Source organism: Diceros bicornis, chromosome 24, assembly GCF_020826845.1.
Source record: "Diceros bicornis minor isolate mBicDic1 chromosome 24, mDicBic1.mat.cur, whole genome shotgun sequence".
Classification (NCBI taxonomy): domain Eukaryota; kingdom Metazoa; phylum Chordata; class Mammalia; order Perissodactyla; family Rhinocerotidae; genus Diceros; species Diceros bicornis.
In genome coordinates, this window is record NC_080763.1 from 22517689 (window position 1) to 22539592 (window position 21904).

Consider the following 21904-nt stretch of genomic DNA (forward strand, 5'->3'; position numbering starts at 1 on the left):
CCCCAGATCTAGGGGAGCATACTCTGTCTGAAAGAAGCAGGTGACCACAGCCCGAACGCAGAAGACAAGACTGCCAAGTTTTTTTGTTTTTTGTTTTTTTTTGTGAGGAAGATCAGCCCTGAGCTAACAACCATGCCAATCTTCCTCTTTTTGCTGAGGAAGACTGGCCCTGGGCTAACATCTGTGCTCATCTTCCTCCACTTTATATGGGATGCTGCCATAGCACGGGCTGACAAGAGGTGCCTCGGTGCGCGCCCAGGATCCCGGGATCCGAACCCAGGCTGCCAGCAGCGGAGCACGCGTACTTAACCACTACGTCACGGGGCCGACCCCAAAGTTTTTTTTTGAAGAAGAAGATTAGCCCTGAGCTAACATCTGTTGCCAATCTTCCTCTTTTTCTTTTTTCTCCCTAAAGCCTCAGTACATAGTTGTATATCCTAGTTGTAGGTCTTTCTAGTTCTTCTATGTGGGATGCCGCCTCAGCATGGCTTGATGAGCGGTGAGTAGGTCCGTGCCCAGGATCGGAACCAGCAAACTCTGGGTTGCCAAAGCAGAATAAGCGAACTTAACTGCTACGTCACCCAGCTGGCTCCAAGACTGCCAAGTTTTTATTTATTCAAAGAGACACTTCTAGGTGCATAAAGAGATCAAAAGTTAATGTTAAAAAAAAATCAAACATCTGCTAATCAAGTGCTGTTTAATGAAAACCACCTAAGACAGAAAAGGAGACATGAGATAACCACAGAGAACCAGCTAGAGTTGAATTTCTGTTGTAGAACACGCCCCCTCCATTAAATGCTGGATACCTCCAAAGGGCAAGTCACTATGGTTGAAGCAGCGGAGCTGGAGGTGCTGTCAAGAGGCAGCAGGCTCGTTGGCCAGATGCACTGAACTCAATGAGGCACTTGCAGATGTAATATCCCAGCTAGACAATGTGGTTTGGAACCTGTCCTCCGCTGCAAGGGCCAATAACCCTAGGGCAAGTTATCCACTACCCCTAAGCAGCCTCATTCGGGTCCTGTCTGGTTGGACCCTTCTTATTCCAACAGCAAAAAACACTGAAGACAATCAAATCAATCCCTACAGTTTCACTCTCTCTTTTCCTTCAACCCTTTTGCAAAGGATATCACAGGGACAACAGTTCTGAGCTCTCAGGTAACAGGGTCTTAGATGCTTTTAGAGGTTGAGAGGCATAAAATAGCAGTCTGGAAATTCCTTTCATCTTATGGCACTGATTTAGTTTAGACCTGATTTCTCCTCACCTCCCTCCACCTGTGCTCTCACACCCAGAGGGACATATTGGCATCAAATGACTCTAATCTGCAATCTGTACTGGGATTTTCCAGCAGAAGAGACGTTGGCCTTTGTCATCCTGAAGTTCCCACTGCACCACCAGTTTTATCTGGAGAAAGAGAAAAAGAATTGGGAAAAATGAAACTAGGACCTTACCTCAATTCAGAATTGGTTTAACTATGAATTCTAGATGTAAATTCTAGCAAACTATATAATTCCTCATACTTTTCTTTTTAAATCATGCCATCATGAAGGCTGCTTGAGATGTGGGCACAGCCTAGAACTTAGAAGAGCAAACCAAGTTACACCTATGATTTGGTGCAACACCACATTAGTATTAGCAACACCACATACTAACCTAGTTAACTTCTATAACATGTAATATAATTTCTAAAACATTCTTCTCCCTCATAGATCAATGGTACACAGATGAAGCCTGACACGAAATAATTTTACATTTAAACAATTTCTAATGTATTTGGTAATCTGATCTAGCTTTTTGCCAACTTTTTGTAACCATGAAGGGCAGAGAGTAAGTATAAGGAAACTTGTTTGCTGGAAATGGAAATGTCAACGCACAAAGGATGTCCACAGAAGTTTAGGGTTATATGAATAATTTGTAGTAATATAGTTTCAGTTAACTTCCTTAAACTGTTTTTTGATAATATACCTCATTAGAGATCTCCGTCTTGACTTGTTACACTCATGCTGTGAGCTGTCCCTTCTAATTCTTAATAAATCACAGACACTTTGCCAGTCCTTTCTTATGTGGACATCAGCTTACTTATTATTAGTTGCTATCTCTCTTTTGCACTGGAATGTTTCTTCACAACGCAACATTTGAATGACAGTAATACCCAGCTTTTTGAAACTTGTTTTCTAAGTTTTTCAAGAAGAGTACACATTAACCACTGTTTCACTTAGTGCTTAAATTACACACACTTTAAGCTGTTTCTCAAATGAAATGTAATTCAGTTAACAATAACTACTATATATTAAGTGCCTACTATGTATCAGGCCCTAACTAGACACTCTGTATAAGTAACAGGGGCTCAGAAATGCCCAGAATTATATGGTATTCTGCAGATTAACCTACAAATTTGTCCCCAGAGACTTTAGGGTCTCTGACATTCCTTAAGCACAGACTCTCTATATTAGAGACTCTTTAGAATGTTCTTTAATTATTTGCTGTTTCTAGAAAATAAATGGCCAGATTGCTCCTGGGTTCTACTTGATTTCCCTTCAAAAAATGCAGCTCTTTTTCTTCATGGAAAAAAGGAATCCCTTTACTTCCTCCATTCTTATCAAGATTCATATCTTTAGGGGCCGGCCTCGTGGCATAGCAGTTAAGTGTGCGCGCTCCGCTGCTGGCTGCCCAGAGTTTGGATCCCGGGTGCGCACCGACACACCGCTTGTCAGGCCATGCTGTAGTGGCGTCCCATATAAAGTGGGGGAAGATGGGCACGGATGTTAGCCCAGGGCCAGTCTTCCTCAGCAAAAAAAAAAAAAAAAAAAAAAGAGGATTGGCATGGATGTTAGCTCAGGGCTGATCTTCCTTATACACACACACACAGATTCATATCTTTAACAGCGGCCCATTCCAGCAGGCTCTATCTCACAAATGTTTGGTAGAAAAACAAGTAGGTAAGCAGGGCGAGTCAGAGGTGAAGGAGGAGAGGTGTGGAGGGGAGAAAGAAGAGTGGAAAAAGCTACTTCCCTGCTATGCAGCTAAGAAACTACTGCTTTCTTGTTAAGAGATTATTGGAGAAACCAGGATTTTCTGACGACAAAGCTACAACAACTTGAAATCTTGAACTATTTGCTACCTGGCAAAAATCTGTTACCATTGCACAAGTTTTGGAGTCACAAGACCCGGCTCTAAATCTAGGCTGTAGTATTTCTTAGTAGAGTGGACTCTGTTCCATATTGCATAACATTGGAGGCTCAAATTTCTTCATCTGTAAAATAGGTATAATATCACCTCTACACAGAGATTCACGAGAACCCAGCGAAATACTGTATATAAAAATGGCGTCATTAGGCCCAGGCTAACCATTAGGCTACAAAGAACAAAGAGACACAATGAAAAATACCCGTCCTACCTCATGATTTCTACACTCAAACTTATCTCCTATCCTTCAGGCTTCTGCCTCTTCATCACAGAGCTGGAGGACTCCTACTCCAATCTTTTCCTCCTGCCCCCTCTCCTCAGATTTCTAATCTAGTCCCAAGGCCTCCAGTGTCCTCGTCGTCACTTACAGAAGGGTATTCACTCTTCACTGGCAGTTTATTCAGGTAGTTATAGGTCTTGTCTTTTTGGATGGGGCAGTTGACTCCACTCTTACAACCATCAGACTCAGGGATGGGAAAGGGAACGGGGACACCCATCACGATGCCATGCACCACGGCTTTGCTACCTTGAGACTCAGTACCTACGAGAAAACACAGAGAATCAGAGAGTGAAGGAAACAGCCTATTTCCAAACTCTAAATACAAAATCCAGATATATTCTCAAGCAACAGCATTGCTATGATAGCAAATCATCAAGTCTCTACCTCTTAATTTCTAGGGTCTATTTCTCTTTGTAGTTATGCTTAGCACCTCTGTGAATGCTACAGAGAAAGCACTCACTCCAAAACTGAAAACATTACTGAATTATGCACAAAAAAAGCAATCAGCAGGGGTTGTTTTCTTTGCTCTTAACCCCACCTCACTCTTCACTGCCTTTCATAGTTTCTCAAGAGAATCAGAGCCACCTGGATAAATAACCTTATCCAACAAGATAACTCATCTTTGGTAGTAAACTTTCTGTTTGCTATTTACATCAGCGTCTGTCAAAGTGTATTGTGTATCTTAAAGAGTTTTAGGAGACTGGTCTCCGAATTCTCAAATACCCAGCCCAAAGGATTCCATTAGAAATTAAGAATCTAATGGACGGCAATGTGGAAAGAGGGAATAAGGACTCTCCGTAGAAAGGCCATGGGCTGTAACAGTAGTGAAAGAGGTACCCCTTCAGAGACTGGGTAAGATTAGAAAGAGGTACATTTTTTGCTAACCTTTACCCTCCATATCACAAGATGGGCAAGAGGAATAAATACAACAAAATTAGGGCAACCAGAGTTATGAGCTGTTAGGTTATTCTGGAGACCCACAGTATTGGCTCTATTTCTTTCTTTCTATCTGGGTTGGGGATCAATTTTTTTGGAAGGTACTTTTTTGGTTTGGAACAACAGAGGGGCCAGGGTATCATCCAGGGGAAAAACAACTCTAGTACTTAGAGCTGTCTTTGGGCTTAAGAACAAAAGATGACAGAAACTTGGAGATTTCTTATTAGACTGTCTAGTCTAGTTCCAGAGGATAGAACATAAGAGAAAGAGTCAAGATAGACGCCCTCTCTGGAAATAAAGATTTTGCATTTGTCTAGATTCCTGGGAATCTGAAGGTGATGACTGTGGTAACAGAAAGCAACAAGTTCCAATAATATTTCTGCAAAAGCTCAGATTTCTTGATTGTTTCTTGGGTCCCCAGTGAGTTCTGTAAACTTTACAGAAGCTAGTACTAATTGCTCCAGTATTTTCAGGCAAAACACAGACTTAATAGCTGGAAGGTATATTGCTTGAATAACATTTTAGAGGAGTTCCAAAGTCTACAGAATTGGGGTTTGTACTAACACTCTGTAGTCTATAGTGAAACAGAGCTGACATTCCCATAAAAGCCTGCTATGCAATATGGACCAAAATAGGACAGAGAAGCCAACTTGTCTTCTCTGACCTGTGAACACATGGAAGTGTCTCTGTTTACTCAAAGGGAGTCTGGCAGCTATGGACTCCGGGAAACAGGCATATGAGAGCCCAGCATGAGAAGTGTGTCTAAGGGCGTAGTGAATCCTAGCTTTGCACAAGTTGGAAGGGAGTCACAGAATTCCTGACTGCAATTCCCCTCCCCCACATTCCCAGGCTCATTCCAATACTTGAGACTGATGTTGTGCTTTAAGATGAATTTGAAGGTAAGAGCCACTGTTACTCACTACTGGTGAAGGTGACATTGACACTGTAAGACTGTCCTTTGTGCAGTTGGCAGGGTTGGGTGGGGCATGGGTTCACATTTACTTCCTTTGTAACTCCGACCCCAGAACCTACAAAAGAAGGAAAATGAATTGGAATAGGAGGGAAAATAAACCACCTAGGCTGTCTCCTACCTAATGGGAAGCTGCTCTGCTCTCCCACTGAGGGCGAGCTCATTCTCCTCTGACCATCCGTGGTCTCCAGGACACTGTTCATATTTGACGGGTGAAGGGAAATTGAGGAAATTATTAAGTATACATACATAGCCAGCTCCCCTGTTCTATATCGTGGGAGGGCTATGCCAGGGAAAAGCATCTCCATCCCTCCTGCCATCCTAACACAGGATTTTAAAGCAGCACATATATGGCTCAAGTCGCTGTGTTACTGATGCCGTTTGGAATCTTGAGACTGGCTGCTCCCAAACTGCCCTCCCCCACCATCTTTCAATCTTGCCCTGGTCTCTCTCCAAATCAGTGGTCTCCAGGCTTTGCATACCCCTACCGATGAGAGCAATTTTAAGCACACATCTGCAATATACAGATGTATAGGCCACTTTGGAAACCTGTGTTCTTCAAAATAAGTGTCTTTGAGGCAGGACGTGTGTGTGTCTTTTTAAAAAAATTTCAGTCTAAACAAGGACAAAAGTGCTGTTTGTTCACAAAAAAAAAAAAAAAAAGCTTGACCAGAAAAGGTTAAGTACAAATCTTTAAAAATCCTGTTACCTCATCCAGGCCCCTAAAACCAGACAGCTGAATGGGAGAGACTGCAAACGAACTACCTGTTAACACTGCCTGTAAGAGAGTAAGCTAAGCTCTGCCAGTCAGCCAATATTGTTACGAGGTAGACTGCGATCTGATACCTGGGCTTGAAATCTCACCAGCTCCATTACTTACTGTATAACCCCAAGGCAAGATACTTAACCTTTTTGGGGATAATGATAGCATCTACTTCATAGGGTGGGTGAGCTAACATACATGGAGCTTTTAGATAAGTGTTGGGAAAGAGTAATGCTCCGTGTTTACTATTATTATCATTGCCTCAAGATTCAGCCCATGAATTTAATCTAAAATAGCTGCTCCTGGGTGGGTTAGCAAGTTCCCTTTTGACACAAAAGGTCGGCCTCTCACTTCAAATATACTTTGTATGTAGAAATTATGGATCCAGCCAATAGAATGGGCTCTTTCTGTCTCAACAGTAGAACACACGAAGACAGCAAACTGCAGGCTGAGAGCGTATTATCTGCTTTGTAGTTATCAGGTAGCTCAGTACTGCAGGCTATGAACCAAGAAGCTCATGCAGATGCACTTTGCTTTCTCAGCCTGTGCCTGCTCTTGGGTGGAACAGTTTCATCATATTGACAAACACTGCTCCAGCTAGGTCTGTAGTTCCTTATCCCCAGCTTGCTTCTCCATCATGGCAAAGTTCTTAAACTATACATGCAAGAATTCTCTTCTCTAAGCACTCTCTTCCACTCTGTCCTATCCTCTATGGACAGGAAAAAAAATATCCGGAACTTTAAACAACAAGCTATTGAAAATCAATGCTTATGCTAAAGCTTTCAACATCCAGCTTCTACTTGCTTTTTTTTTTGTGAGATCAGCCCTGAGCTAACATCTGATGCCAATCCTCCTCTTTTTTTGCTGAGGAAGACTGGCCCTGGGCTAACATCCGTGCCCATCTTCCTCCACTTTATATGGGACGCTGCCACAGCATGGCCTGACAAGCGGTGCGTCGGTGCACGCCCAGGATCTGAACCTGCGAACCCTGGGCTGCTGAAGTGGAGTGCGCACTTAACCGCTTGTGCCACTGGGCTGACCCCTGCTTGCTTCATGCAAGGCTGGGTCACTTGATCTAGCAGGAACTGAGTAAAGGGTAGTACTTGTAGCTCCTTCATCCTCTTTTTTGCTGACAAGAGGTTCTCGGACTTCCAATTCAATGGAACAAACTCCTCAGTTCTAACCCACAAAAATTACAAAACTAGTTTGCTTGCCCTATTTCTCACTTGAGGAAATGCCCACTCCAGGAGAAAGGAGGCAGAGAGTGGAACTCAAACGCCTTTTCATGTGGGCCCTAAAGTTTTTACACTGTATTTCCCAATTCAAAAGTAAACTGAAAATCTGTAACTGAAACCCTCCTTCCCTTAAGAAGTTCTTGTCATAAGGTGTACACCTGCTTTTTTTTTTTCAAATGAGTAGAACAATGTCCAGATTTAGTTTTCTTAGTGTTTTGTTTTTGTTTTTTAAATGTTAATGTTACCCTTGAAACGCAAAGTGGCTCACCAACACCCACTGGTTTCCTACCGCTTACTAGCTGGGAGAACTTGGGCAAATTACTCCATGTGCTTGTTTCCTCATCTGTAAAAGAGGTTGCGAGGGTTGAACGAGTTGATAAAGTTAATAGTGTCTTCATCCAAATGTGGCCACTAAGTTTGATGGAGAGAAAGGCAGTAATTTGAGGTGATAATAGCATCTTTCAGGAGCCAGTCTCCTAGTTCAGTGGAAGAGCATTTGTTAAGTATTAATAGGCCAGGAATCTTTATTCCTTAACCAATCCTGTCCCCTAGCCCCCAACTTTGCTTCTGCCTCAACATGAATTTTGATGACATAGTGGAAAGAGTATTTACTCCTTCATTTAGTTTTTCAACAAATATTTATTGAGCAGTTACTATTACCTGGGCACTGAATATAAAGGAGCAAATTTATTCTGGTTCCCATTTCGTTGGGTGACTTTGGGTAAGATGCCTAACATCTCTGGAATTCAATGATTGACTACACGAGCTCCATGTTTCCTTTCAGCTTACGGACTTTATAAAACTCAGTTTCATGCCTCTTTCATTTATCATTACACCTCTCCACTTCAGAAAAGTTCTGCTCGAACAATTAATTCTATGGACTTGACTGAACGAACTCACAATTTCTACCTTCCCCTCTACCCCTTGTGCTTCCCAACAAAGATTCCAATCACAGTGGCAACAGGGGGTTATGTGTCACAAGCTGTGACCAGAAACACGAGTTTTATAGACAGGAAAAACTGATTAAGAATCACAAAATTCCATAGCCCAAAGAAAGCGCTAACGGAACAAATCATGAAAAGGAGAACTGATTTTTGACTTGTCAGCAAAAGGGAAATTAAAAGGAAAAGCAAACGGAGTGGGGAGTGAGGAGTCATCCAAGACAGAAGGCATAAATAAAAACGAAGTTCTGCGTCCCACCCCTCACTCCTCACGCTGCATATAGACCCCCGGTTGTCTGCCCTACAAACTTGAGCAAGCTTCAGCAAAAGGCCCACTTCCAGGAATGTCCAGGGACCCCCAAACACGCATTCCAAGGAAAGAGACAAAGTTGTGAGGGGTCAGTCAGCTCATCGAGTCCCCCACCGCAGCCCACTCCAGCCCCCTCCACCAGGGGTCCGAGGCTGAGCCTGGCGACCCGCGGGCCCCCCCGCCCCAACCCAGCCCGGGTGTCTCAGCACGGGGTTCCGGCGGGGGCTGCCGTAGAGGGCGCGGGAACCTCGGACTGGCCCGGGGCTCACCGCAGTCCTTGAAAAACACCGGCTCAGCCAGGGTGGAGGCGCTGAGCGCCAGGAGCAGGAACGCGGCGGCCAAGAAATGCATCGCAGCTAACGAGGCTCCAAGCGCGAAGAAGGAAACCGAGACCGCCGCGGTCACAAGATAAACCTGCCGGGGCGGGCCGGGGGAGGAGCCCAGTCAGGCGACCCGGCACGAGCAAACAACGCCGAGGCCTGCCCGCGCCCCGCCCCCGGCTCCTGGGAGCCGGGCTCGGCTCGGTCCGGCCCAGACGCCCACTATCCCCGCCCATCTTTTCCGCTCGGCTGCCCCCCGGGCTAGGATCCATCTCCGCCCCGCCCCGCCCCTCTCTTCAGCGCTCCGCCCCGGCTTCGTTGGTGCGTCCCCGCTGCCGCAATGGGAGCATTTCTAGCCAATCAAATCCCTTTTTCTCCCGCACCACCCAATAGGTGTGATTGGAGGCGGGGTCTCCGTGCGCCCCGCCTCCCGAGGCCCAGGCGGAGAGGGGCTTGGGGCGGTGCGAGGGGCGGAGCTTGTGGAGGAAGATGGCGGCCACTTGGGGGTTGTCCCTAACGGCCGCGGCGCTGAGAGCAGTCACCCCGTGGCCAAGGGGCAGGTACCAAGCCTAGAAAGGCACCTGGCAAGGGTATTAGGTTCTGCGCCTCCAGGCCTAAGGGGAAACTAAGGCCCGTTGGGGAGGTGAGGTTTTGGTGTGAGGCTGTCCAGGTGGAGGTCGTCAGGTTTGGCGTGAGGCTGTGCAGGTGGAGGTCGCTAGGTGCCCCTCTGCTCCCGGGCTCATCCTCGTCCCTTGCTCAGCAGGCTCCTCGCGGCCTCCTACAGACCTAAGGCGCTTCGGGAAGCGTCGTCCTCCAGCCCCGAGACTGATGAAGGCCAGATCCACCTCACCGACAGCTGCGTCCAGGTAGGATGTCGGACGCGGGGCGGCGGTGCCTGGGGGAGGGCCAGGAGTAGGGGACCTCCTCTTGGCCCACCCTTCTTCCTCCCCTTTCCCGACATTCTTGATCCCCCTTCCTGCATTTCAGAGGCTTCTGGAAATCACCGAAGGGTCAGAATTCCTCAGGCTGGAGGTGGAGGGAGGTGGATGCTCCGGATTCCAGTACAAATTTTCCCTGGATACAGTTATCAACCCCGACGACAGGCAAGGAGGAAGGGGTGGGTCGTCAGAGGCTGTGCAGGAGGGATAAAAGTGTCTCCAGTTTAAGGTGCACTTTTATTCCAAATTTGAAAGGTTTGCTAAGGATGCTTTCCACCACCCTTCTCACACAGGGGGGGTACAGTAAAGATTTGTTGTCTTGATTCAAAATAACTAAGTTATAGGAGGAAAATTGGCCTGCCTAGGTCCACAGGGTAGTTGGTGGAGAGTCAGGCTGGAGTAGATTCCAGGCCTAAATCTCTAAACATTTCCCAGTATTCATTCCATTGACTGTTTTTGCGTCAAAGAAAATCAGCACCTATTAGAGGTGATAAGAGATGCTTCCTCTATATTTCAGAAAACAGAGGATGTGCATCTCTGGGCTCAGAGGATGTCATGTGTTTGGTGTTTATGGTATTCATTAATGCCTTCCTCCTGTCTTTTCAGGGTATTTGAACAGGGTGGGGCAAGAGTGGTGGTTGACTCTGATAGCTTGGCCTTCGTGAAAGGGGCCCAGGTGGACTTCAGCCAAGAACTGATCCGAAGCTCATTTCAAGTGCTGAACAATCCTCAAGCGCAGCAAGGCTGCTCCTGTGGGTCATCCTTCTCTGTCAAACTTTGATGCAATAACAGGTGACCCAGAGATTGCTACCATTTGTACTAATTTGAGGAACCTGGGATTAGTAGAATTCGAGAGGTTTCCTTCCGATCATGTTCCTCTCTCAATTGTATTTCCTTCAATCCAGGAGTGTTATATTTTGCCACTATTATTTTCAGAATATGAAGCTTTTACTTTTAATTTCTCCTGTACAATTCTAAGTCCAAGCCTCTAGATGCTGTTCCCTAAGATTTAATAACTGGTTGTAACCCAGTATAACCTGTAGAGCCTCCAAGGTCCCAAAATTTGGAATTACTTCTCTGGCCTTCAGAGCTGCTTGTACATATGTGTAAAACTATGTATAAAACCTTCATTTTAAAGAAAGTCATTGTGTTTTGGATCAGGGTCACAGATTGGGTAGCTTAAACACTGGTTACTAGGCCAGAGAGGATGAGAAAGGCAAATGAAATGTTCTCTTTTTCATCTTACCCTTCCTAAATACGCTAGTTGACTTATCCTTATTTTCTATGCAGCCCATTCTGCACTTCCCATTTGTTAGGGCAAATACATTTTCCTCTCATACTTGTGAGTCTGCTAGATTCACAAAACCAATAGCGCATCACCCAGAAAACTTGGATCTAACCCCTACTGATAACTGAATGATGTGAAAAATAGCCTCCATACTCACATAGACATTTCAAGATTCAGTGATCATTTGGTGATTGAATCTTTTTATGATATGTTGCTTCACTTACCTTACAGTGTAAAATGTCTCTGGTCTCATGCATTGCAGGAAGTGGTCCCTTTGTTGGTATAGATAATAGGTACTTAGAGATTTTCTTTTAGGTTGGATTATCAGATAAAATGCAGGATGCTCAGTTAAATTTGAATTTCGGATAAATAACAAATAACTTTTAGTATAAGTGTATCTGAAATATTGCATGAGACATACTTATACTAAAAATTATTTATCTGAAATTCAGATTTGACTGGGCTTCTTGTATTATTATTTGTTTAACCTGGCAACCCTACTTTAGGGTTACTGAAAAAAAAGCTTTTTAAGCCACAAATTCCAATGAATTTTAAAGTACTTGCTTGGGTATGGCACTGAAATAGGCTACAGAGCTAGAAATAGTCACGATATGTTTATGACAGTGCTGAGGGAGCCAGAACTGCATGGACAGACAACTGAAAAAAGACAAAAACACCTCCACCACAACAAATGATTTATTAATATTGGGGAAACCACAACCAAGTTGATTCTGGAAGAATTATTGGCTAAGCCCATCTTTTCCTCAAGAGCCTAAAAGTTTGTTACAGCAGAAACTTGCATTTCTGGACTGGATTGGAACATTTCTAGACTGGATTGGAATTAAGCTTGTTCAGTGAAAGAATTTAATTTAAAAAAATGGAAATACAGAGTTTAGAGACAGAAAATATCTGAGACAAACTTAGATACTTAACATTTTCAGTATGGGAAAACCTAGGACTTAGAGTAAACAAACCCATCCTGTGTGTAGTATGTACAAAGAGGAAAAAGGGGGACACTCAGGAACCTGAGCAGATTTAGCAGATTTCCATGGAACGAGGCAGAAAGCAACATACCATGGAAGGGTCTGTGTGTAACTTTACTAAGACGTTGAAAGTTGCTGCCAATACCTGGGCCTAATAAGATTTTCAACTCAGCCTAAGTCCTTCCATCCTCCTTAAAAAGAGATTTTGCTACGTTTTAGGTGTTAGAACCTATTCTTCCAGAATATTTTTGTGGATTCTACATTGATTTGGGATTTTAAAACTCATACTGAGCACAAGCATAAGAGCTTTAGTTGCTCAATAAACCATTAAATTGCAGTAGTCAGTTAAGCAGAAATAGGGTCCCTTCGAATGCCTATATGTAAGTACCTACTGTTAATAGAAGAATTGGAATTTTGTGTTTAGAAAGGATGGAATTAGGAGAAATCACCTTACTTCATCGCACTGAGAAAGCTTCATGGGGAAACCTGAAATGGTAACAAGAAGTCTCTGTTGAAGGGAGGTGATGTAAATTTTAAGAACACAGGGACTGGGGAAATGATAGCATCAACAGGACAGTGGGCAGTTTGCTTGGAATAAACGTTAAGCATAGTAAAACAGCTTTAGGATCTTTTACAGGCCCTTTCTGACCAGATGCCCTCTTCCTGGCAGGCCGTAAAAGTCAGCAGATATTTTCACAAATTTTGCTCACTGTGCAGATTCATTTAGGAGAACTTATACTCTTCCAGTATCAATTGGAAGATTTTTTTTTGCCTCTGTTACTTCCTAGGGGAGGTTATCAAGGCGCTATTTGTTGCAGAATTGGTTTTATTTAACTGCATCTGCAAGCTGGTGAGTGCCTGGGGCAGCATGCCCCACCTCTGCTTTAGCAAAACCTGATAGTGCAAGAACCAGAGGCCAGGGAGCCCTGAATCTGCTGTATGTTGTATGTTATCTTCTTGTGGAATCACACTCTTCAGTTAAGTGCTTGAGAGTGACTAGTGACACATAAACTGTGTTCCACCCATCCTGAGTTTCTTTGTGTCGGCATGTTGCCTGATGACGAGGGATTAGGAGAAAATAGTTTCAGAGGTAAGAGATTAGGAAGGACTACTAGTTGGTGTCCAAAAACACTCTTCTTTCTCTAACTTTCTTCTGAGAGTTGAGCTCTATTCTTTTCGTCTTTTGTTAGAGAGCACCCAAGTACAGGGTTGACATTTGGCAGGAGCATCCTATATAGAGAAGTGAGCAGCACTGGTCATCATGGTGTAGCCCTCCCTTGAACTCTGGCCATGAGCTGATGTCATGCAGTGAGCAGGGCCTAACACTGTCCGATGCAACATTACTATGGTTTTGCATGTTTGTCTCAAAGGCAGGAAGCTCCTCTACTTTTCTAGGTATCTAACATTGATGTTTATGATTGCTCTTTTAAAATCCTTGTTTGCCATTTCTCCACAGAAGTGCCACAGGGCTGCTTAAAGGAAGTTTGCTTTAGAAATTTTGAAATATCATCTGGCTTTCATTGTAAAATATGTCAGATAAATATATAAAGAGGGAACATTTAAGCAGTCTATGGCCAGCAGCTGTATTTAAAAATATTTTATTTTTTTGCATAGGTAATAGTACAAAATACAAAGAGACACAAAAGGGGATACAGTGAAAAGTCTCCCAATCCTCTACCCGTCCACCTTGTCCCCCTCCCCACGAACCACCATTGTTCTAAGAATTTACCCCACAGGTATAATCCCATAGATATAATGTGAAATAAAATAAGCACAAGAATATTCATTACAGCATTATTTATAATAGCAAAAGATAGGAAACAATGGAAATGTCCATCAGTAGGGGGACTGGTTAAATAAATTATGATTTATCCATTCACTGGAATAGTATACAGTCATAAAATAGAATGAGACAGCTCTTTATGTGCCAGTATGTAGTAAGTGAAAAAAGCAAAGTGCAGAAGAGCATGCATAGTATGCTTTTTGTGTCTTTAATACAAGGAAATATGTGTATATGCATGAAATGTCTCTGGAAGGGTGAGCAGGAAGGCAAGGGTTGGGAGGAGGGGCAGTGCCAGCAGGGTACGTTGAGGAATGGTAAGTTCTCTGAAATAAGGGGTGTAAGGTGGAGTGGCAAGGATGAGGTAAGCAGATATCCAATTCTCTTTCCCCTTTAGACAAATAGCAGCATATGTTGCACTTTGTTATACAACCTTCCTTTTTCCTGTAATTTTTTTTGGATATCTTATCAAGGCATTTAGAGCCGCTTTTTTTTTTTTTCTTTTCAGGGCTCCGTAGCAATTAATTGTTTCTAGTCTTTTGCTATTACAAATAATGCTATAATAAATAACCTCTTACGTATGTCATTTCACATTTGGTGAGAATATATCTGAAGGTTAAATTCCTAGAAGTGGAATTACTGATTCAAAGAGTAAGTGCTTTTGTAATTTTGAAAGGCATTGCCATATTATCCTCTTCAGAAGTTGTATCAATTTATACTCCTGTCAGCTTTGTATCTGAGTGCCTCTTTCTCCAGATGCTTGCCAACTAGGAGCCTTAACAAACTTTTTGATCTTTGCAAATCTGACAATTTTAAAAAAGTATCTCAGTGTGCTTTTAACTCGCATTTCTTTTATTATGAATGAAGTCAGAATACTTTCATATGTTTAAGAACTATATATTTTTGTCTACTGAAAACATCTCAACTTGTATAGTGACCTAGAGCAAATTATTGAAGCTCTGTCAATTTCTTCATCTGTAAATTGGGAATAAAAATAGTAAGTAGGATTGTTGGATGATTAAATGAAATTTGTGTACAGGACTCAACATGGTGCCTGGCACATAGCAAGCATTCAATAAGTTAGTATGTGATGGCTGACAATCAGAGCAGCAGGTAGGACAGGACTGATTAAATTAAGAAAATAGCATTCATCTCCATGTCTTCCGGCATGAAGCCTTGTTCATTTACATTGCCATTCCTTAGAGAAATGCAAAGTCAGAGCTTCCCTTCTCTCAGCAGAGTAAAGAACCATTTCTCATTGGAACCCAATCATAGGCTATTGGCAGAGCTGGCAAGGCGGTGGGCACAGCCTCATCTCTAATCTTTAGACTTAACCCACATGGTAAAGAAATTTGGTTTACTATGAAATAAAAACAGAAGAACCCAGATGTACAGTTCTTTATTCCACCATGGTTCTAAACTCCCAGCTAGCCGAGGTTGGAGTGGGTCTCTACTTGTAAACTCAGAGGGATGCCAGCCATCCTTTTTTGAAGGGGGGGAAGGCAGAGGCTTCTGAGTAGAGAGAAGAAACAATGTGGGAAATCTGGCTCCCCCTAAACAAGACTACACTGTATTTCACAAGCTAAAAAATAGACCTCTTTATTTTTAGTACATCAAACTGGTGTCCACAAAAGGAGAGCCCAGGAGAGATCTGTCTCCTGTAAGAAGCAATGTGTATTGAATACAGGTGTTCAGAGATGGGCACACTGCCTTGTGGCAGCCCGTGCTGTGGTGCATGAGAGCTATTGCTGGGTAGATTTTGAGTGTTTATTTACCTGAAGCTACTGAATATTTTCTTTAGACTTGCATAAAGCCCTGGCTCCCCTTTCTTATCAACTCCTCATATTTTTCATATTGCCCTCTTGCTGCTTTCTCAGGCTCCTTGCCCCCTTCATTTGTGTCTCTTACACTCAGCAAGCTGGTAGCAGTCTTGCTTCTCTGAGATGAGGGGATCTTCTGCCCCTCCATGGGGCCACAGAACTGGCTACAGGATGGAGATGTGGCAAAATCTGACCCAGACCAGATTGGCTGAGTGGCAGTGATGGTTCTTGGGAGGAGGCATTGGAGTCACTTCCTAAACTTCCCCCAATCCTTTTTTACTCCATAGATTCTGAAGGACCATCCAAGGACAGATGTAGCCTCTGACCCAGTTGTGGAATCATCAGTATGATATGTGGATCATGGCTAGAAAAGGGTGTCTGCAGTGTGAGGCTGGAGGACCTTACATGTTTGTATAGCTTGAGGGGGTGGATGAGGGCCATCCTTTGGTAAGCATCCCATGGCAAGGCCAGGAGAGATGGCGGACTGGGCCTCATGGCCAGTGGCTGAAGCATTAAAGCATTTGGTGGTGTTCGAGCCAAGCAAGGGCATGGCAGCATGGCGGCAATGACAGAAGCTCACAGCCAGAGCCTAAGCTGGGAGAGACGGATAGCAGGCAAGGCTGGCTGGGAGCTGGGCTGCAGGGCCTGCCTGATGTCTTCATGGTGTCTTCCCAGCTAGGAAATCTTCCTCAAGGCCCCCGCCTGTGGCTGGGGCCATTTCCAGGTAGTTGCCCACACTGACCCCTCACTGCTACTCCTTGGCGATGCAGTGTGGGGGGCCTGCCTCAGCCACATAACCTGGGGAGCAGTGGCAGCGGTAGGAGCCCTCTATGTTCTCACAGGTACCGTGGACACAGAGTGCAGCAGGCCCGTTCAAGTCATCACACTCATTCACATCTAAGAGGAAGGGAAGGAGGAGAGAGCTGTAGGGAACCCAAGTGCCTCTGGCCTGCTACCTCTGCCTCTCTGGTCACTAAGCCCTGGCCCCTGCCCTGCAGTGGAATCCTAGGTGTGGGTGCCAGAGGCTGAAGTCACAGCCCCAAACTAAGCAACTCCAGAACACAAAGCAGGTGGTAGTGAGCCCATACTGTGCCCAGGAGAGTGACCATGCTCTCTTGTCCCTGCTTTTCTTCTAAGGACCTCCATGGAAAGGGCTTTCTAAATACAGCGTTAGACCTTTGGAGCTTTTATACCACTCAGCCTGGCAGCGGGCAGCCCCACTAGGGGGCAGCAGTGGATTTTCCAGTTATCCTAAGTTCAGTCTGACATCCCTAAGCGAAAGGTAGGCCAGTCTGACTTTTCCACACGGAGCCATCAGGGCCATCCTGCTCTCTGGGCATTGCCACTCTGATTCTAAACTTACCCACACAGGCCATGTGGGCCGTGTCCAGCTGGAAGCCTTCAAAGCAGTCGCAGGTGTAGCCCTCCCGCACGCGCACACAGCGGCCGTTCTCACAGCCATTCAGGATGCCACACTCCTCTGCCTGAAGCCCTTCGAAGCCGGCCTGGTGCTCTGGTGCGAGGAAGTCAGAGAGAGAAGGAAGCTGAGGCTTCCTACCCAACCCTGGGAGCCTCACCCCCTGCTACAAGGGGGCGCCCCTATTGAACTCTGCTGTGGGGGTGGGGCGGGTTGTAAAACTCGCACAGAAAGATGCTAAAACAAAAGGCAATACTCTTAAAAAATAAGTATGTATCATTGTAGGTGGGGGAGACCTTTAAATGAAGCCTCCAGTAAGGCCGAAGGCATTCCCTGCCTTCACAATGCTGGGCTCGAGCAGTTAGGTATCTCTGTAGTTTTGGTTTTGTTGTGGTTGGTGGTAGGATGTTTTGTTAAAATCTTTACATAGTTTTTTTGGGGGGAGGGATTGACAGCTAAAGGGGCTTACCCTTACTCGACACAAAGCAAAACTTCTACGAGATCTGTCTAACCCTCTTCTCTCTCTATGCAACCCCCTACCCTTGAAAAAGACCCTCCCTAATCTCAGTGCAGTCTTAATCAGTCTGACACGGTGGCTTTGGCTGTGGCAGGTACGGCGTCCATTGCACAGATGCCACACCTGACGTCCTCATTAGAATCCAAGTCCTGAGTACTGGGGTCATTGCCACTTACAAACCGAGTCACCACAGTGGGCCTTTAAAGGGATTAGAAATCCTTAATTCACATTTCAGGTCACTTGTAGAGCAGGTTATTCTGCACTTTCTCTCGTTCTCTCCCACGGGGAAGCCTTTGAGGTTGGGACAGTGTCCTGTACTTCATTGTGTCCCCTGTGCTATTTCACCAGAGGGGGTTATTGGGATCTGACCCAGGCATTTGGAGTTGTCCCTTGAGTGACCCATGAGAGGGCTTGGCGTGTCTTTTCCCTTCCCCATCCTCACCCTGCTGGCAGTGATCAGCAGGTGGAGGAGATGGAAGTGAAACAGCTTCGGTGCCCACCTCTTCCCCATTTTTGCAGCAACACAGACCTGGATGGCTGGCCACATAGTGGGGCTGGAGTTCTGAGGGCTGCAGGGGAGACTCAGGGACCAGTGTGCGGTCCCCTAGGCGGCTGGCTGTGTTGGGGAAGGGTGGCTCAGGGATGCTGTCCTCGGGGCCCAGATAGTTGTAGAAGGGGGCCGCATCTGGGCCGTAGAGGCTGTAATGCAGGTCCTCAGGCCCGGGGCCATACTCATAACCGGGCCGGAAGTGGACCCCGGCCTCCCGCTCTGCTTCAATCCGGGCCACGTTGCACAGCTGAGCATAGACTTCTGTCAGGGAAGAAGGAGAGAGGGAGCTGGACACACCTCCTGCTAGCTAGCATGCTGTGCTATTTCCCCCAGCTCACTGCCCCTCAGAGAAAGGGAACATGCTGGGACTGGTGCCCTCTGAGAGGTCCTGGCAGTGCTCCTCTGTCCACCCCACCCCCTGCCCCACTTTGTCCCCAAATAGCAGGGTTGGAAGACAGGGCCACTACTCTGATTGCCCTACTCCTTTCTAAATCCCCCCTTCCAAGGTGAGGGCATCCCTACCCTGGCGCCCAGCCCACCTCTGCAGGTGTCTCCCCCTCCCTCTAAGCAGGCACCGGCCGCCCCTTACCAGAGCTCCTGGGGGGACACAGAGCACACTGCTGGCTCCAGGCCTCTCCGTCCTGGCAGCAGCATTCTGTGTAGGTGGTGCGGCGCCCGTGCAGGGGTTGGCTGCACACATAATTGGTGACTTTTTTCCAGCAGATGTCCATGTGGATGTCGTGGTCAGGCAGATCCTCTGGTGGCGCAGGGCACAGAGGCACGTGAACACCCTCAGCCCAGGTCCACGGCCCCTGCTGCCCTGCCGCCCCAGGCCCACTGACCTGCGCCACTGGTGCTGTTCACACAGCGCTGCTGGCTGAGGTCCAGGGTGAGAGGAGGGCTGCAGAAGCAGTGGAAAGAGCCTTCCGTGTTCACACACTCGCCATTCTCACAGGCCATGTCCTGGCACTCGTTGTGATCTGTGGTGCCAGGAAGACGGGAGGAACATGTGGGGCAGTGCCACGGCGGCATGCCCACAGACCACCTTCATGGAAGGGGGTTTTCCCGTAACCGATAATGAAGAGGTAGCACCCTGCTTCATTGTGCACATGTAGCACCAACAGGTCCCCTTGTGCAATCCCTGACAGCCCCTGAGCTCCCCTCACCTCAGACCTGTCTGCTGCAGTGGGCATCTTCCCCAGGATGGGGAACTCCCAGCAAGAATGGGGCTGGCTGGCAGGGGCTGGGTGAGCATTCAGCTGTGGGCCAGGGGGTGGGGAGGGGTGGTGTGTGTCCTCACCCTCGCACTTCCTGCGGGCGGCATTGTAGTGGTAACCAGGGTTGCACAGGCAGATGTAGCCAGGCACCGTGTTGAGGCACCGGCCGTTCTGGCAGAGACCAGGCCCGAACATCACACACTCGTCAGCATCTGTGGGGGGCAGGGCTGAGGTGAGGGGGAGGTGAGAGGCAGTATGAGTGGTACCTAAGACTGGGGGCTCCAGAGCCAGACTTGCTGGGTTTGAATCCTGACCCTGCCACCTGCTAGTTGGGTGACTTTGGGCAAGTTGCTTCACTTCTCCTTGCCTCAGTTCCTGCCCAACAAACATGGACACTACTACTAAGCTCTCACAATTGTTGTGAGGATTAAAAGGTTAATACAGGAAGGGTACTTAAAATAGTGCTTGCCACATAGCAAGCACTCAAGAAAAGCTACTTCTGTTTCTGTTATTTCCTTCTCCAGCTTCAGGACTAGGGTGCTGAAGGGCTTCTACCGGAACTACCACTTTGATATGGGTTCCCCAAAGTTTCTGGCCTTGTAAGTGGGGCTAGGGAGATAAGCAGCTGCCTCTGACCTCTATGCAGCAGTACTCCCCACTCTGTCCCTGTGCCCGGGTTAGTACAAGGCATCACAGTTTGTTCCTGGAGAGTTTAGCCTCAGGGAAGCAGAGAACCTGAGGTGGGGTTGTATGGACACTGCAGGAGGAGCTCAGGTCAGAACTGCGGGCTAAAAACCTGCAGGTAGCCAGCCCTGGCACAGGAAGGGTGGATGTGACCTGGGAGGTCACAGCTGCATGCAGAGCTTCCCCAGGGACCTCCCGGAGGACCAGGCTGGGCCCACTCCGGTGAGTGGAGTTTGGAGGGTCCATAGGGAGGTTACCTGTGTACGTAGTCTGTCCAAACATCCAGGCTCCTTCCACGGGGATGTAGCCTTTACCACTGGGGCAGATGTCACTGAATTCAACTGCAGGGAGGCATCCGAGCTCAGAGAGAGAAGGGCTCTGCCCCCTTCCTCTCTCTCCTTTCAGTGTCACCGTGAAGAGCTGACCCTGAGAGGATTTGGGACCCTCAGGGGCCTTACCTGAGTCCTCGGCCGGGCAGGGGTCACAGGTGTCTCCCCAGCTGGCGCCCTGGGTACAGCAGCACTCCGCCTGCGTGGTGTTCCGGCCCAGGAGGCTGGAGCAGGCTGGCTGGCCGTTCTGTCCAGAGTAGCATCCCCTGCGGATGGGGCCTGGGAGGTGGTCCCCTGGCGGGGCCTCAGGGATGCTCTGACCTATGTGTGATAGATCCCCCTTATTATTGTCTCTTCATGGCCCTCTGGGGCACCCTAACCTTTGAATTTATTTTTAAAATTTAACATTTATATAGCACTTTTCAGTGTACAAAATGCTTTTACCTATGTTAGCTCACTTGATGCTCTCAGTAACCTTATGAGGTGGGTATTATCATCATCAGCTCCCTTTTACAGAGGAGGCAATTGAGGCTTAGAGAAGCTAGGTGACTTGACACAGCCACCAGCTATTAAGTGGCATAGCAGAGCGTTGACCCCACTTCTTCTCTGCAGCATTTTACTCTGCCTTCCTCCACTCTAGTGTGGTGTCCCCAGTCCCTGCATACCATACATGTAGCCCTCTGCCCATTCCTGTATTCACACCATACCTCAGCCCCTCCCACCCTTCCTTGGTCTAGGTCCTGCTTTCTTTTCCCCGAGTCAGAGAAGGCCAGCTGAGTCCTAGCCCAGCCTGGGGTGAGAGGCTGAACCCAGCAGCTTTGGGGTGCAGTGGGGAGGGATAGTCAAGCTTAGCTCAGCTTCAAGGCCTCCCTCACCCAGAGGGCTCCCTGAGGTTGGATTGAGGGTCCCTCCAAGGCTCAATCTGAGATCCCTGGGGCCAACCTAAGTGGCATCAGAGCTTCCTGAGCTGCCTGTAGGGTCGTCACAGCCCTGCGGCCTCTTCCATATTCCCTGACCTGGAGCAGACCCCCCTCTTGTCTTGACATTTGCTACAGTCAGACTCCTTGCCTCTCCACACTCCATTCCTAAGCTGCACCCCTGCCCACACTGCCCTAATCCCAGCCCAGGCTCCCTCTCAAGAGCTGGAGCACTGGAAGCGCTTTGTCAGCCATAGAGTGGTTATGCATAATGACAGGGTGGAGTATGGGGTGTGCTCACCTCCAGCCACCCGTGGGCGGCAGTGTCCCTCCTGAGCGTCATACTCCTCCAGGTCACTGGCACAGAGGCACAGAAAGGAGCCCTCCACATTCTCACAGAGTGCCTCCCCACACACGGCCAGCATGAGCTCACACTCATTCACGTCTGCCAGGCAGGAGGACAGGATCATGGGCAGAGAAGAGGCAACCCAGGCCCCCTGCCCCTGCCTCCAGCCCAGTGGGCAG

At 47.0% G+C, this 21904-nt stretch overlaps 3 protein-coding genes across 4 annotated transcripts in view; 1 reads left to right on the forward strand and 2 right to left on the reverse strand.

Moving 5' to 3' along the window:
• Nucleotides 1-590: 590 nt before the first annotated feature.
• On the reverse strand, nucleotides 591-9004 carry NPC2 (NPC intracellular cholesterol transporter 2). The gene is made up of 4 exons (XM_058567355.1): nucleotides 8889-9004; nucleotides 5321-5428; nucleotides 3553-3725; nucleotides 591-1402 (listed from the first exon to the last, which is right to left on the reverse strand). The coding sequence occupies exons 1-4, from the start codon at nucleotides 8968-8970 to the stop codon at nucleotides 1316-1318; spliced, it is 450 nt and encodes a 149-aa protein (XP_058423338.1). The 5' UTR covers nucleotides 8971-9004; the 3' UTR covers nucleotides 591-1315.
• A 405-nt stretch (nucleotides 9005-9409) lies between these two features.
• Nucleotides 9410-13750, forward strand: ISCA2 (iron-sulfur cluster assembly 2). 2 transcript variants are annotated; one of them, XM_058567364.1, is made up of 4 exons: nucleotides 9410-9499; nucleotides 9700-9805; nucleotides 9927-10042; nucleotides 10484-13750. In XM_058567364.1, the coding sequence occupies exons 1-4, from the start codon at nucleotides 9429-9431 to the stop codon at nucleotides 10656-10658; spliced, it is 468 nt and encodes a 155-aa protein (XP_058423347.1). In that variant the 5' UTR covers nucleotides 9410-9428; the 3' UTR covers nucleotides 10659-13750. The 2 variants fall into 2 exon arrangements, with proteins under 2 accessions (XP_058423347.1, XP_058423348.1); XM_058567365.1 differs by having other exon boundaries at nucleotides 9414-9499; nucleotides 9703-9805.
• Nucleotides 13751-14545: 795 nt separating this feature from the next.
• The window catches only part of LTBP2 (latent transforming growth factor beta binding protein 2), a 106676-nt gene continuing 99317 nt past the window's right edge, over nucleotides 14546-21904 (reverse strand). Inside the window, exons 29-37 of the mRNA XM_058567366.1 lie at nucleotides 21681-21824; nucleotides 20592-20783; nucleotides 20391-20474; nucleotides 19533-19661; nucleotides 19075-19212; nucleotides 18822-18989; nucleotides 18212-18493; nucleotides 17112-17261; nucleotides 14546-16645 (exon numbers count right to left, since the gene is read on the reverse strand). Coding sequence (XP_058423349.1) covers nucleotides 16500-16645; nucleotides 17112-17261; nucleotides 18212-18493; nucleotides 18822-18989; nucleotides 19075-19212; nucleotides 19533-19661; nucleotides 20391-20474; nucleotides 20592-20783; nucleotides 21681-21824 — 1433 coding nt within the window. The 3' untranslated portion in view covers nucleotides 14546-16499. The remainder of the gene's footprint in view (nucleotides 16646-17111; nucleotides 17262-18211; nucleotides 18494-18821; nucleotides 18990-19074; nucleotides 19213-19532; nucleotides 19662-20390; nucleotides 20475-20591; nucleotides 20784-21680; nucleotides 21825-21904) is intronic.